Genomic DNA, 14143 nt, shown 5'->3' on the forward strand with positions numbered 1-14143 from the left:
CAGGGACACACTCAGGTCACCTTATGTCTCTCTGCCCCTCGGTCCTAAAAACAAAACCCAGACACGTGAACTGACCACTGTGCCAGTGAGGATAATGAGGCGAAACAGTTGGAACTGGACAGGTCCAGAACACGGAGAATGTTCATGAGAAAAACAGCTCCCTATCAAGTAACCTGTTTTAATAAAGTCGGTAATAAAATAAAGATCGGTATCTTCCCGAGGATTAACTTGCTCCGGGCACACACTCGCTTGGGAGCAGCAGGCTGGTCCTTGGAGGGGTGCGTGCGTGGTGGCAGTAACCATGGCAGGAGCGGGCTGTGGTGCCTGTGTGACGAGGTCAGTTGCGGGGTCCCGGGAGGAACAGAACCAGCCCTGTGGCCACAGCTCCATAATCACACAACTGAGACAAACTACTTCTGTGTCTCCCCTGCCCACTCGGAAGGCGGACTCGTGCGGGAAGGCCTCTCTGCCTCTCTGCGAGGTGTGCAGTGCTCACAGAGCAGATGGTCTGCGTGTGTACTTCGTGCTTACAGAAACGCTAATACTGAAGCTCCCCCTGGTGGACGGTAAGATCACACACTAGGCATTTATTGCTAATACCTAAAGCTAGATTGCTGGAAGGCACTAAGCCACTAAAGCTGTGTGTGTGTGAGCGGAAAAAAGCTCCCCATCACTGGTGACATCACGGCTCCTCTAAGTCATGTGACACACAACCAAAGCCACTGCAGCCTGCACAGCTACACGTACCAGCCGGGCGCCAGTCCTCATGTACCTATTTACCACGTGGGCTTTGTGTGATGCTCAAGGCCGTTTTTGGGCGATAAACATACACCTTGTTTTCAGGCGTCCCGTCCTCAGGAGCCAAAGCCAGGGCGTTCACGTAAGGACCACGTGAGGGCACACCCGTCTTACTTCCGAACAGGACACCTCTCCGCCTGCTCGGCAGAGGCCATCTCGAGGCCCCGGCTGGGCCCGCTCTGCACACCCCCGGGGCCGCACACGGGTGTTCTTCTCCACAGTCCCACCTCCGTCCCAAGGGGACCGTACGGGGTCGTGACAGAGGAACCAGCATCTGCCATCTTTCTCCAAACCAGAGGACACCGAGTTCATGCTACTCGCCAAGCAGACTGTAATGCGGAGTCATTCTCACTGAGTGATCCCCACTCGGTCTGGCAGGCAGCTGCACGGTTTCCGGAACAGGTTCTGTTCAGACACAGCCACCACCCCCCGCGAGACGCCTGCCTGTGTCCGGGTCCGAGAGGATGCTCGAGAGGCGAGCTTTGCAGCAGGAGCGACTTGGGAGGCCTTACAACGTGCCGCCCTGACCTGCGCAGACTGGCTCTAATGCTTCCCTTGTTTCTTAAAAACATATCTATTGCATTTATTAGAGTTCTGGCCCGTCAACCCCAGACATAAGCGTAAGTGCATCCATAGGAAGGAAGGTAGTAGGTAACTAAGTTTATTAGAAACTCAAAAAGAATACAATTTCCAATTTTTTTTTTACAATACTTTAATATTTTCTCAGGTTGGTCAGAGCTTACATGTGAAATCTGAGTTTTAAATTTCAACTTGGTAACTGACGGCTGGTTGACCCCACTCCTGGGAGGTCCTGTGGGGCGTGAACGCTGCTGCACACCCGGCTGCCGCGAGACGGCATCCCGATCCCTGAGCAAAGGCTCAGACTTCCTGGGTCTGGCCTCCTAATATTCGGGGACAAGGCACAGGGTTTCCTAAGCTTGTTCCTTCCTTCTCCAGCACTGTTCTGCTCCACCTCCGTGGAGAATACACAGGTCATCATCGCCCCGGTCCATGTCCTACTTAAGTGCCATCTTTTGTTTAAAAAAAAAAAAAAAAACTGTGAAGGAAAAGAAAAGCACCACTAGACGGTCCGCTGAGACGCCCACTCGGTGGTCTTGCCCACACCGCCACCGTCACGCTGCCCGCTGAGCAGTCAGAGCAGAAGCGTCTGTGCTGCCCCATGCGCACCCACCTCTCCCAGACCCTTCCGTCCGTTACAGCGCAAGTCTGGGAAACTTCCCGGGCCACTTCACTGATGGGCCTGTACCCACGAGTTAACAACGGCAAAAGCATTCCCTAGGTGAGATTACAAGCCATGGAAGATTTGCAAAAGTTAAACCCTGATACAGTATTAAACTTGTCTTTTTACATATAAAAATAAAACACAGTGGGATATTTTATTCGGTAAGATACAATCTTTAAGATCAAGAGAGAATGTACAAAACTATTCTGTGCAGTCCGTGAGTGCTGCTGGACGGCAGGAATGGGCACGTCTGGGACAGACAGCGGGAGGTCTGTTTCTAGAGGAGCCACCAGTCACGCGGGGCCTCGAGGCCCAGTGCTCTGCAGGCTCTGGGCAGACAGAGCTACTTGCTGCACTGGAGACGATGCAGCCCTTATAAAATAAAGGCCTTAAATCTATAAACAATAACAAAACCACACAAACCAAATGAAAATGTACTAAAATTTAATCATTCGTAAAAGCTGTAATTTAATCTGACAGTAAAACACAAGAAGCAATATTAGAGTTGGTTTAGTATATTATATATTTTAGCTTTGAAAGCCATAGAAATCAGTTATCCCAGTTTTTTCCTATAAAAGACCCATTTTTCCAAAGCATTATGCACAATTTTAATTAGAATATAATGACAGAATGATATTTCATAATTTTTAAATATAAAATGAAGTCAATGACTCAAAAAAGTTATCTGCTGTAATGAGTCTGAGGGGAAATTTCATAATCTCTATCATTACAGATATAAAGTGTAATGGTTCGGCGTTCAGTGCCTGACAGGAGGGATCATGGTAAAAAGGTCGGTATGAAATCATCTGATTATAGTAGCAATATCTAACTTCGGAAATGCATCCATGCTCTTTTGTATAATCATATTAGAAGTCAAGTATATTTATTTTCACATCTGTTATAACTGCTATTGCAAAGGAGAAATACTATTGTCTTATTTTCCAAGAGATATACACAGGGCAAATTTATTTTCTCTCCAGGGAACTTGTGCAAACCAATATAAGATCTAAATTCTTCACATAATATATAAAACAGGAGAAGCCTCTTCAGATTTAGTCGTTGGAGTCTGGAATGCTGGCACTTTCCAAGTAGGCAACAGTTCTTCATTCCTGTGATCTAGGACACGGAACAGACACAGATATGTGACATCTATGTTAGTCTCCTGCCACCAGAAGGTGACAGTGAACAGGGCTGACCAACAGCAGAAGGAACGATGGTTCTGGCTGATCGTCACTAGAGCACGAAGTTGCACTGACCAGCTGCAGGCACGGGGCTGTTTTAAGCTTCCTTTACAGACGCTCAGAAAGTAGTTTCATCCCACTTAGACTGTCACGACATACCTGACAGTCCCGTCATACCTGACAGTCCCGTCCGTGAAGGACGGTGATGGTTTCAGAACGGTGCTTGTTTCATTCCACCCCATCGCAGCTCCCCTCGGAAAGCCCCTTCCCCCACGGAAACAGCGGCTGCTGCCCCGCCTCTCCGCGGGCAACGCTTCCCTCAAGCATCTCCTGACTGTGTGCATTAGGGTTGCCACTTCCAAGGCGGCTCAGACAGGAGGAGACGATGCGGGAAGAGCTGGTCCCCTACTCAAGGGCACAAGACCCCCAAAGCCTTCCTGCTCAGCAGGAGAGAACCAGGTAAGAGGAAGACTCCCCCGAACAGGAACTGCTCCCCTGGGTCTTTAACAGCGCACGCGCTGAAAGGGCTGGGAACACCGGCCCCGCATCGCAGCACTTTCCACACGGGATCGCCCGCCCGTCTGCAGCCACGCCATCGTGCTCTGCCGGCTGAGCCCTCCGGCGGCCCGGGATTGGACCCAGCGCCCAGAGACAGCCCAGGTGACCAAGCACCTCCCTGGAAGCTGGGAGACACAGCAGAGTCTGAGGACTTCTGCGGCCGGGATGCAGGTCTGATTTCCAGATCTAGGCCAAGGTCTCCTTCCTCCGAGGCAAATCTCACAACACCCGCAGGGTGTGCAAGCGTGAACTCTCCCGACACGCCAGGAGATGGCACCTCTTCCTCTAAGTACGAGCTACTGCACATTTCTGAGAGTGGGAAATTCAACCGGGGCCCGTTGGGGTGCAGGCACAAGCAGGCCGGCCAGCTCTGGGAGAGCTGCACAGCACACCTCAGAAGGAGAACGCAGTCCCCATCTGCCCCGCCTCTGCGCAGCAGCGACTCGGACAAGAGCCACCTCCAGGGAGCTGAGGACTCAGGGCGGCGGAACGGGGACCCACTAAGAGCCTAAAGCCACGGTTTGGCCCGAGCTGTCTTTCCTGAATCCAGCTCTCGGAGGTGGCTGCATGCCCCCTTCCCCTTTCTGCCCAGTCCCCTCGCACTTCCTTGCAAAAAGGGGGTACGACTGCTCAGCTGTCCCTTGAGAGAGAGAGAGAGAGAGAGAGGGAGATCCCCGCCTGTAAGGAAGCACATTCTAGCTCATGGGGACTCCGGAGGAGGCAGTCTACCAAACAGACCCAACGGACCAGGGTCAGCACAACCAGCTCTGAAGGGGCGCTCCTGTCAGCGGGCCTAGTCTACAGGCCACGCCACAGCGCACTGCACAAAAACACCCCTTCGTGGTGCTGTCCACAGGTAACGGAGATGAGCAGAGACTGGCTGGGGGCTGAGATGCACAACTGAAGAAAAATAGCCAGCCCACAGGGCCAGCTTCTCACTTGACAAATGGCTTCAGAGCTGGCACTAGTTTCTTTCCAAAGCATTCACTTACTGAAAACCTACGTGGTGAAGTCACTACTAGGTGGAAGCCTCCAGAAAAAACGTGTGCAAGAAGTCAGCCCACACCTGGGATACGACGACCACCGACACCACACTGATGCAGGTCCACACCCACCGAGGAACGGCTCAGGGCGAAAAGACCCACGACACCAAATCCGGGGAGAGGCTGCACCCCAAGCTGCTGGGAGTGTGCTAACTGGTACAACTACCGAAGCACTTCTTTGTGGGACCCACTACAGCTGTCCACCCAGAGCGTACAACCCGGCCACCCCATTCCCGGACACACACTGACAGCCACACGCATGCGTGCCGGAGGGTCTGCACCCGATGTGCACGGCAGAACCGCCCCCGCCTGCTCCCGACAGGAACCCGAATGCCCGTCGGTACAGCAGGACACACAGACATACGGCCAGCACACTCAGTTGTGCAACAAAAATAAACCACTGCTACGCGCAGTCAGGACAACTCTCCAAAGACCCACATTTTTGAGTAAAAGAAGCCAGACATAAAGTAATCCACATTTTTGTTTGTATTAGATTCAAAGAGGCAAAACTGCCCCGTGTTGCTGGGACGCAGGGCAGCAGGCCCACCCGGGGAGGGAACGCTGCTGCTATTGCGAGGATGTGTGGGGGTGCTCGCTTCCAACGCTTCATGCGACCTGCGCCCGAGCCTTTCTGCGAGCCGGTCGGGCTCGACTGTGGGAGTGACCTTGGCGGGCATTCTATTCACCCCGCGCTGTTCTCTGAGGACCACTCCGTGCCAGGCATTGGGGACGCTGTGGCGAGCAAACAGACCTGGCCCGTCCCTCGGACAGCTGAGCGCCTTGCGAAGGGACACAAAGGACCCCACAGAGGGCGCATCTACGAGTAGGCCCCACACGGACAAGTCACGGAAGCCTGGAAACGCCCTAGCAAGCGCGGCAGGAAGTGGTTTGGCTGGGGGACGGCCCAAAGCAAAGCGACAGGGACAGAGAGGCACAGAGAGGCACAGAGAGGCACGTGGTCTGCATCTCACCTGGCTCAGAGCTGCTGCTCGCCGCGGGTCTAGAGCAGCAGACACGACTTCTTTTTAGGCTTCTTCTTCTCCACTGGTGTTTTCCTATTTATCTGTCTGACCAGGTCATAAAATATCTGAATAAAAGCAAGAAAAGAGTACCGATTCAACCAACCTTTGAGACCTTCTTCCACGAAACAACCCTGGTTCTGTTAAAAATTACTCTGCTCTTGGACCTGAATCTTGCGCTGTGTTTAAAGGCGGGTGCCTAGGGAGTGCCAGCGGACTCCCAGTCAGGGTGAAGAAGGAATTACCTACTTACAAGGGAAACACACTTGCTCTGAGATTTCCAATATCAAATAAGCAAAAGACAGCAAAGTTCTATTCTTCATAGAATCTTCTATGCTGGAAAACCAAATCTTCCTATTTATTTTTTAAAAACATCAAACTCACAGAAAAGTTGCAAAAATTGTACCTACAACTTGTGTGTATCTTCTACCCAGATTCACCTGTAACATTCTGCCATGTGATCATCATATGCACTCTCACCAGGTACACACGCGTGCGCACACACACACACACGCTTATTCTCTCAGCCACTGGAGAGCAGGCTGCGCAGCACAAGCTCCTTGCTCGTGGGGTGTGTGTGTCCTCAGAACAAGGCTGCTCTCTCGCACAGCCACAACCACGTCACAGTCACCGCGTTCAGGACACGTGGGCGCCACTCCATCACGCTGCCCCGCCCCCAGCGCAAACCCGGTCTGTGTCAGCGACCCGGTAACGTCCCTCACAGTAACTCCCCTCCCGGCCCCAAGGGTCCACCCAAGATCACCCACTGTATTCGCCCGCCTGCCCCTTTGATCTTCTATAACTTGGAAGAGTCCTCCACTTTTGTGGAACACACTGTCACTTCTGAACAAAATGGCTAGTGACTTCCAGAGCTGTCCTTGACCCGGGTTTGCCCGGTGTTTCTGCACGGCCAGACCCATGTCACGCATTTTGGCCGAGGCAGCACAAATGCGCTACTTTCAGTGCTGCGTGGTGCTGCCTGCCCCTCTTGGTGATGCCAGTTCAGTGACAGGGACAGGAGAACAGGTCTGTGAGCCCTGACCTGCAGTGACAGGTAGTGTCTGTTAGTAAGCCTTCCGGGCTCACTTTGTCTGAAAAATACAGGGCACCAAAGACAAGTGCACTACTCCCTCTTCCTTGGAAGCAGGTGCACGCGGGCCTGCCTGTGCTTCGCAGTGCTACGTGCAGCACGCCCGAGCGCCTGAGCACCCGAGCACAGCTGGGTGCGGCTCTCCACTGTGCGATGCAAACGTCACTTACCAATGACCTGGACAACAAATGACCCAGGACACTCCTGACTATCAGTCACCTGTAATGAACAGTGCTTTGTAGGCATGTATCAAAGTGTTCTAGCTTTTAGGGGCAGTACAGGAACAAGTGGCAAAATCTACATTATGAACTGAACATGGACTGTGTCAGCATCAATTTTCTTGATTTTTTTAGAAAGATTTTTTATGTTACTTATTTACTTTTAGAGAGAGGGGAAGGGAGGGAGAAAGAGAGGGAGAGAAACATAGATGTGCAAGAGATTTGGCTGCCTCTCGCACGCCCCCTGCTGGAGGACCTGGCCTGCAACCTAGTCATGTGCCCCGACTGGGAACCGAACTGGTAACTTAAGTGCTGGCAGGCCAGCGCTCACTGAGCCACACCAGCCAGGGCAATTTTCTTGATTTTTAATAACTGTATGTACAGCAGTTGTGTAAGAAGACATCTGGGATCTAAGGGTACACACACTAATTTAGGAGTAAAGAAGAATGCTATACAAACAGGACAAAACGTTAGTAATTGATGAATCTGAAGGGTACACAAAAATTCTTTTTACTGTTCTTATATCTTTTCAGTAAGTTTTCAAAGTAAAATATTTTTTAAGTTATTGGTCTACATTTTAAAAGATGAACTCAGATAAAACAACTTCTACTTATCCTTAAAAACGGCCCTAAGGTTATCGATTGTTAAGGAAAACACTACTGAGTGGTTTATCCTAAACCTATGAGAGTGACAATTCACTTATATTCTTTTCTTTCTGCTCCCCTCCTCCCATCTTCTGCAAACCACTTAACTATTATCTTTTGCTAAGAAAGCTGAACACGAAGAATTCATGAACAAAACAGAGCTTCACGGCTCTGGAATACACGCTGTCTCACAACACCGAGGCCCTGTAAGGACTCAGTATGCATAAGCTACGACGTGTGCTTGTTAGCTTCCTAGCCTCGATGCACAACCTATCAAGTGAAAAACGATAGAAGATAAACTAGAACAGTGAGTGAATCAAAACCATGTCTCCCTGTGCCAGCCAGTCTCAGGTCCACATACTGAGCAGAGCGGTGGCTGACTCTGGAGCAGTCATCACCCCCGACGGCGTCTCTGGCAAACGCTGCCTCCTCCAGAGCGGGAGCTGGCCCCTGACGCGGCGGGTTCGAACCGTGCTGTGGTCAGGCAGGCCGCAAGTCCTCAGCCCCAGCTCTTCCTCGTCTCCCTGAACCACAGAAACATCTAAAGGGAGCACAGGATGGTTTCTCCATTCCTCTGCCATCCCTCAACCGGGATGTTTGACTCCTATTACTGTTCTCAGCAAAGAACCGTTAATTCTTGGTGGTGATTCTAGTGTAGCTATGCATTACTTTCAAAGCATAGCAAAAATGGCACGGATCCGAGTTTAAAATAGGCAGGCAGCAGGCAGGCAGATGATCAGAAACGAGACGGCTGTTCAGCCCAGTGGGATGTCCCGTACGGACTGCACATCCGGGTGCAAGAGCTGCATCTTGTGTGGGTGCGGTCCCCCCGTCTTCGGGCACTCAGGAATCTCACGTTTACAGGCACCAACTGTCTGAGGGACTGTCAACTACGTAAGGGACTCTGTAGCTGGATTATCAGGCGGTAAAGAGAGAAACAATAAAAAAACCCCCAAAAATCTAGCATGAAGTTTGTAGTGTTTTCCAAAAGAGTAAAGATTCTTAAATAGCTAATGTATTCCATTGTGTTTTGTTTTTCTATTTTTGTTTTATAAACCCTCACGTCAAGGCGTGACTTTAACAACTGCTGTGAAAATGTAGTTCTGCTGCGTTGGAAGCCACAACCCGGAGAAAGATTTAGTAGCACGTGACTTCCCCTAAACACGTCCTGTTGAAACGGAAAGGAAGGACTCCTGTCCACTGTGCTCAAGGGACCCTGGCCCCACCCAGCCCGGCTGAGCCCAAGAACGTGCTGGGTGGTCCCAGTAAGGGAGAGGGCGGGACCAGCAAGGAACCAGGTCCCAAAGGCCAATCACCCTGCAGGTGGAGACTGTGTACTACTATTGTTGTCCCAACAGGTTTTATCTCAAGGTTATCCTTCTTTTTGGAAAAGACCATACTAAAAATGAAAACTTTTGGTTAGCCAAGTTTTTCAAAACAGCATCTGTAATTCTACACCAGAGAAAGTTGAAGCTGGAAGCATCTCACACTTCTGTTTACTTGGCCGTGAACTGAACTCTAATTCTTACTGAAGGTCAGAGCTGGACTTGTTCCCTGCTGGGACGTAAACCTCTTTCAGGCACGAACAGTGCCTAACTGCTACTCTGGTGCCTAACACGGTACCAGACACGCAGGCACACAGTGAATGAAACTTATGAATTTCTTATTTTTATATACTTACTAAAACTGGTTTTACCTACAAAAACAAAACAAAACAAAAACACAACCCCCCAAAAAACAACCAAACCAAACCAAAACAAAACAAGCTTTGACACTCTTATTTATAAAACAGAAATTTGCAGCAAGTTTAATATTTTCCCTGGCACATAATTAAAAGTAATTTGGTCATTTCAAAAGTCAGACAACGGAAATAATGGGTTGGCCAAAAAAATCCATTACATTTCCTCCATAAAATAAAAGACAAATTCTTCATTTCCAATAATGACTTTACTGATCTGGGTATTTTGAGTATGTCAGCTCTCTCCTGCTATGGGATTCTAGTGGCAGAGGCCAGGGCTGCTGCTAAACACCTTCCAATGCAGAAAACAGCCCACAGCAGAGAATTATTTGGCCAAATGTCAACAGTACAAAGAAACTCCGCAAACCACTTTTGACACATTCGATCAATCACAGCAACTTCTCCATACACTGCACAAATATTTTTTTTACGTTTCAGTTGTGTTTTTACCTTCCTTGAAATAATAAAGCTTAGTATGCCGAAAATGTTTTGTGTTTTCTTCCATCTTTAGTATTAAAATGGCTACACAAAAATTCACCAATTTTGGTAAGTTTTTAAAAAATGCACATTCATACATTTACAGTTGTCACAATACAATCCAGCAAAATTGTTTTGAGTGAAGTTAAAGACAACTAAGCACTACTAGAGCCATCGTACAGAAAAAAACAAATGTTTTGGCCAACCCAATGAGAGTCAAATAAGAGTGACCTATAGAACCAAAGGCCAGAGGAACAGCAGGCAAAAACACACGACTATGATAACCCACTCTGTTCTCTGCTCTCCTCTGTACCTCGTGTGAGCTGAATTCCGACTGGTTACCTGCGATGCTACAACTGGCAAGCACACCAGCAAGTGAAGCCTGTGCGCCTCCCGGAGAACACTGGTGTTAAAAAATGTTTATGTTAAAATTAATAAAGCCAAGGGAACCTCCAGTTTCCACTTGGCTGGTGGGGGCGGCTGGGGACTGCACTGATCTTTCAGGGATCCAGCAAACTACTGGCCCTTTACACCCTGGCAGGCAGCTTACTTGTTAAGCATTCCTGTCCACAGCCACGTTCTCAAGATAGTGGAGTGCTTACGTCACAGACAGAAAAAGCCTCGTGCACCTGCTGTATCGGGCGGAGAAGAGCATGAACCACAGTCTGCACTCAGATTCCTCCCTGAGTCACACAGCAAAGGGAGGCCAGACGCAAACTCCAACTTCTGTGATACCCAGAAGGTAATACATTTCTGCCTAACATAAGTTCATCACAGTAACTATTTGAATTTCTGTGGCTTCCTATAACCTATTCTTACAGATCTGCACAAGTAACTGTTAAAATACAAGGGTGATGTGACGATTTGCATAGACCACTTCCTGGCATATTATTTAGAGGCTTAGCAGGACTTGAAACGTATTCTGTGACTTAAATGTCATCTTTGCCAACAAGGTAAATAGGAACACCCTCATCACAGTCATCAAAGCGATTTTATGCGAGCAAGAGAATATGGTTTCTATGAATTGCTTAGTGTTTTCTATAAATTATAGAATCCAGAGTGTTTATAAGAATACGTTTTTTCTTAAATAGTTTTTGGCTGTTAACTTCAGGGAAACAGAAAAGGCACTTGTTTGTGTTGCCGAGCCGCGCTAGGTTACCTCGTTAACGTTGATCTTTGACTTTGCAGAAGATTCTAAAAAGGCACAGTTACACCACTGTCTTGCTAAATTCTGACCCTGTTCTTTGCCAACTACTCGCTCATCTTCCAGGTCACATTTATTGCCAACCAAAATCATTGGAACCTGTGGGAAGGAAGTAACAGAACATGAACACTAGCACAATTATTATTTATCCTTTGACAAGTAAGCAGTCACCAGCCACCAACTGGAACGTATTCGCGCGGACTGCACACTTCGCCCGGAGCTTACAGAGAGGGGCGTGAGTGTGTGCTGGGGGGGGAGGTGGACAGAACCCCTTCTCTAATAGAAAAATTATGGAGAAGACCCTACCAACATAGATTCGCTAATTATTTTAAGAATATAATCCCAGATTCTTATGTGGGCTGCTAACAACAGCTGAATTCCAAACAGAAAAACCTGCGTACAGAGAAGAACGTGCTCATGGGGCCCATGGTTCAAGTCCCTCGTCTTCCGGTCCGGGCGAACGCCAGGAGCAGCGGCGAGACCCACACAGACACTGCAGCAGGTCCCGCTCCCACAGCTGCCACACGGGCCTCAAGGCCAGCTCAGGTGGGAAGTTAAGGAGAAAACAGAGCTGCAAAGCAGCGCTGCCTTCCGTTTTCCTCCACACTGGAAATGCCTGGCTATGTCTCTCCACACCCCTGCTTCCTCCCAATGAAACAGGCTGCTAACGAAGTGTACAACATTCCTTAGTTCAAAGGCATCCAGAGGCAAAGTCACCTGTGAGGTGACGGGCAGAATACAAAGAATTTAAGGGACATGGTGGTTCTTGCACCTAAAAGAGGAGATCATCACGAAACACTAGGCAACTGCAACTCCATCATCTTTAGTCTGTTATATGGGGTAAAGAGACTAACATACCTGAGCTCAGTGAGTTGCATTTAATTGTCTGAAACAGACTTCTCTTAGAGAACTACCCATTGGGTGCTGCTGGTCCTGAGTCGTATGGCATAAATCCCTCCCGCTTACAATGCCACCAAAGCTAAGGTCCGGAGCAGGCACACGTTCCCATTAGTAATGAGAGAACACACAAAACAGAAAGAAAGGCACACAGGAAGTTTTACACTCTAACTGACACAACCGGAAAGGAGCACTCCGTGGTTCAAAACTGAAGTGAACATACAGAATATACATTTCGTCTTTGCAAAAAGGCACAACAATAGTGACGCTACTCACCAAATAAGAATTCTAAAAGCCCAGTTAACTAAAATCTTTAACATAATTAAAGAAAAAAACCTGTGAGTAAAAACTATACCAACAGAGTTTTAGAAATAGGAACAAATCCTTGTGGTCCTTGCGATGCACTCTGGCCTGTTTCTGAAACGACTGCCGCCCCCCACAGCCCCCGGAGCCCTGCCCACCGCCCCTGCCCTCTGGGCCGCACGTGGTGACCACGAAGCACAATGAGCGCCTTCTCGTTCGTGTCCGCCCTCCTCTCCAGCCATCGCAGCAAGCGTGGGGTTTGTAGGTAAATTTAGAAAGGTAAATTTGTTTTGGTCACAGGGGCCCTTTTGGGCATGTGGTGGATAACCTCCACATACTCTCCAGACAGAGAAAACAGACATTTTTTATTTGGCCACAGAGAGATGGCAGTGTGTCCCGTAGGAGACAAAAATACTTACATCTTCCGTATCCTTAACCCGTAAAATCTGTTCCCTCAGGTCCTGCAAGTCATTAAACGTGGACTGAGCTGTAATAGAATATACTAGTGCAAACCCTTGGCCGTTCTTCATATACAAATCCCTCATCGCTGTAAATTGCTCCTATAAATAAAAACATGCAATTGTAAACATGACTTCTTAAACAGATGCTGGAACAACGTAAATCCTACTCATCACAAGTAAGCTGCTGCATTTTTTATTCCACGCTTTACAAACGTAACACATGACGTACAGCTTCTAGACACTCCTGACGCAATGTTCCTGCTGTCCCTACTTACTTGACTAGAAACAATGAAAATAAACTAAAATTAGAAAGAAAATCTTAACCACCTTAATTTGCTTTTGTGTGATTTAGAAAAAAAGGGTATCCTTCTTTTTCGCTATACAGATCCCAACTGAACCATTCCGACGCTACAAAGATGGCCGCACGGCAGCGCCGGCAGGGCGAGGAGCCCGCGGTGGAGCCCGGAGGCTGGCTGTCACCGCCGGTCAGGGAGGCGAAGACCAGAGGAGAGAAAACTCAGGAGTGGTCAACGGAGCAGGCAGAAAACCAGCAAGTGGTGTTTCTCGGAAACCAAGTGGACAGACAAGGAACGACTGAGCTGAAGGTGCTAAAAGGTCACGGGGACTCCAAATGCACGCGGGGGACCCTGGAGGAACAACAGGCCGTGGGCCCGAGCGACACGCAGGGGGTGAGGGCAGGAGAGCGATCCGAGACGTCAGGGTGAGCGGACCGGACAGCAGGTTCCCCACGTTGAAGGGCGTGGAAGGGAGTGAGCCGAGAAAGCAGCGAGTGCGGGGTGGCGCGTCTGAAAGTGAGACTGGCCAGTGTCACGGTTATGGGGGTGAACGGTGTCACAGTTATGGGAGTGAACGGCCGAGGCAGGACGGAGGCCGCGGTGACGACAGGCCACGCCGCTGGAGAAGTCTCTCCGAAACGCCTGGAGAGACTCCACCTGGACACAAAAGTCACCGAGCCGCCGACTGCGGAGGGGCTGGAAGGAGTGAGCAAAGTCCTTCCAGGGCAGGGAGGGGTCTGAAAGCAGACACACCGGTCCGTGTACTCAGTTAAAGGCGAGAGAAGCGAGGCTCCGAATAACCCCAGAGGGTTCTGTTGGAAAACGTGCCGGCAGCCCCGAGATGTCCAAATACTGACAAAAACCGAAAACAATGTTCACTTTCTTATAAAATAAAATTACTCCGGTGACAAGAGAGAAAGTCTTATTTAACCCCAGTGAAATACCTATCTTACCTAAAAGTCTGGATTGAAAA

The 14143-nt window shown here is 49.2% G+C and overlaps 1 protein-coding gene across 2 annotated transcripts in view; it reads right to left on the bottom strand.

Moving 5' to 3' along the window:
* Positions 1-2468: 2468 nt before the first annotated feature.
* The window catches only part of RAP1A (RAP1A, member of RAS oncogene family), a 64669-nt gene continuing 52994 nt past the window's right edge, over positions 2469-14143 (bottom strand). For both annotated transcript variants that reach the window (XM_045816996.1, XM_045816997.1), the window contains exons 5-8: positions 12833-12973; positions 11169-11312; positions 5795-5910; positions 2469-3157 (exon numbers count right to left, since the gene is read on the bottom strand). In XM_045816996.1, the coding sequence (XP_045672952.1) occupies positions 5824-5910; positions 11169-11312; positions 12833-12973 (372 nt within the window). In that variant the 3' untranslated portion in view covers positions 2469-3157; positions 5795-5823. The remainder of the gene's footprint in view (positions 3158-5794; positions 5911-11168; positions 11313-12832; positions 12974-14143) is intronic.

Source organism: Phyllostomus hastatus, unplaced genomic scaffold (assembly GCF_019186645.2).
Source record: "Phyllostomus hastatus isolate PE091 unplaced genomic scaffold, TTU_PhHast_1.1 phas_scaffold_216, whole genome shotgun sequence".
Classification (NCBI taxonomy): domain Eukaryota; kingdom Metazoa; phylum Chordata; class Mammalia; order Chiroptera; family Phyllostomidae; genus Phyllostomus; species Phyllostomus hastatus.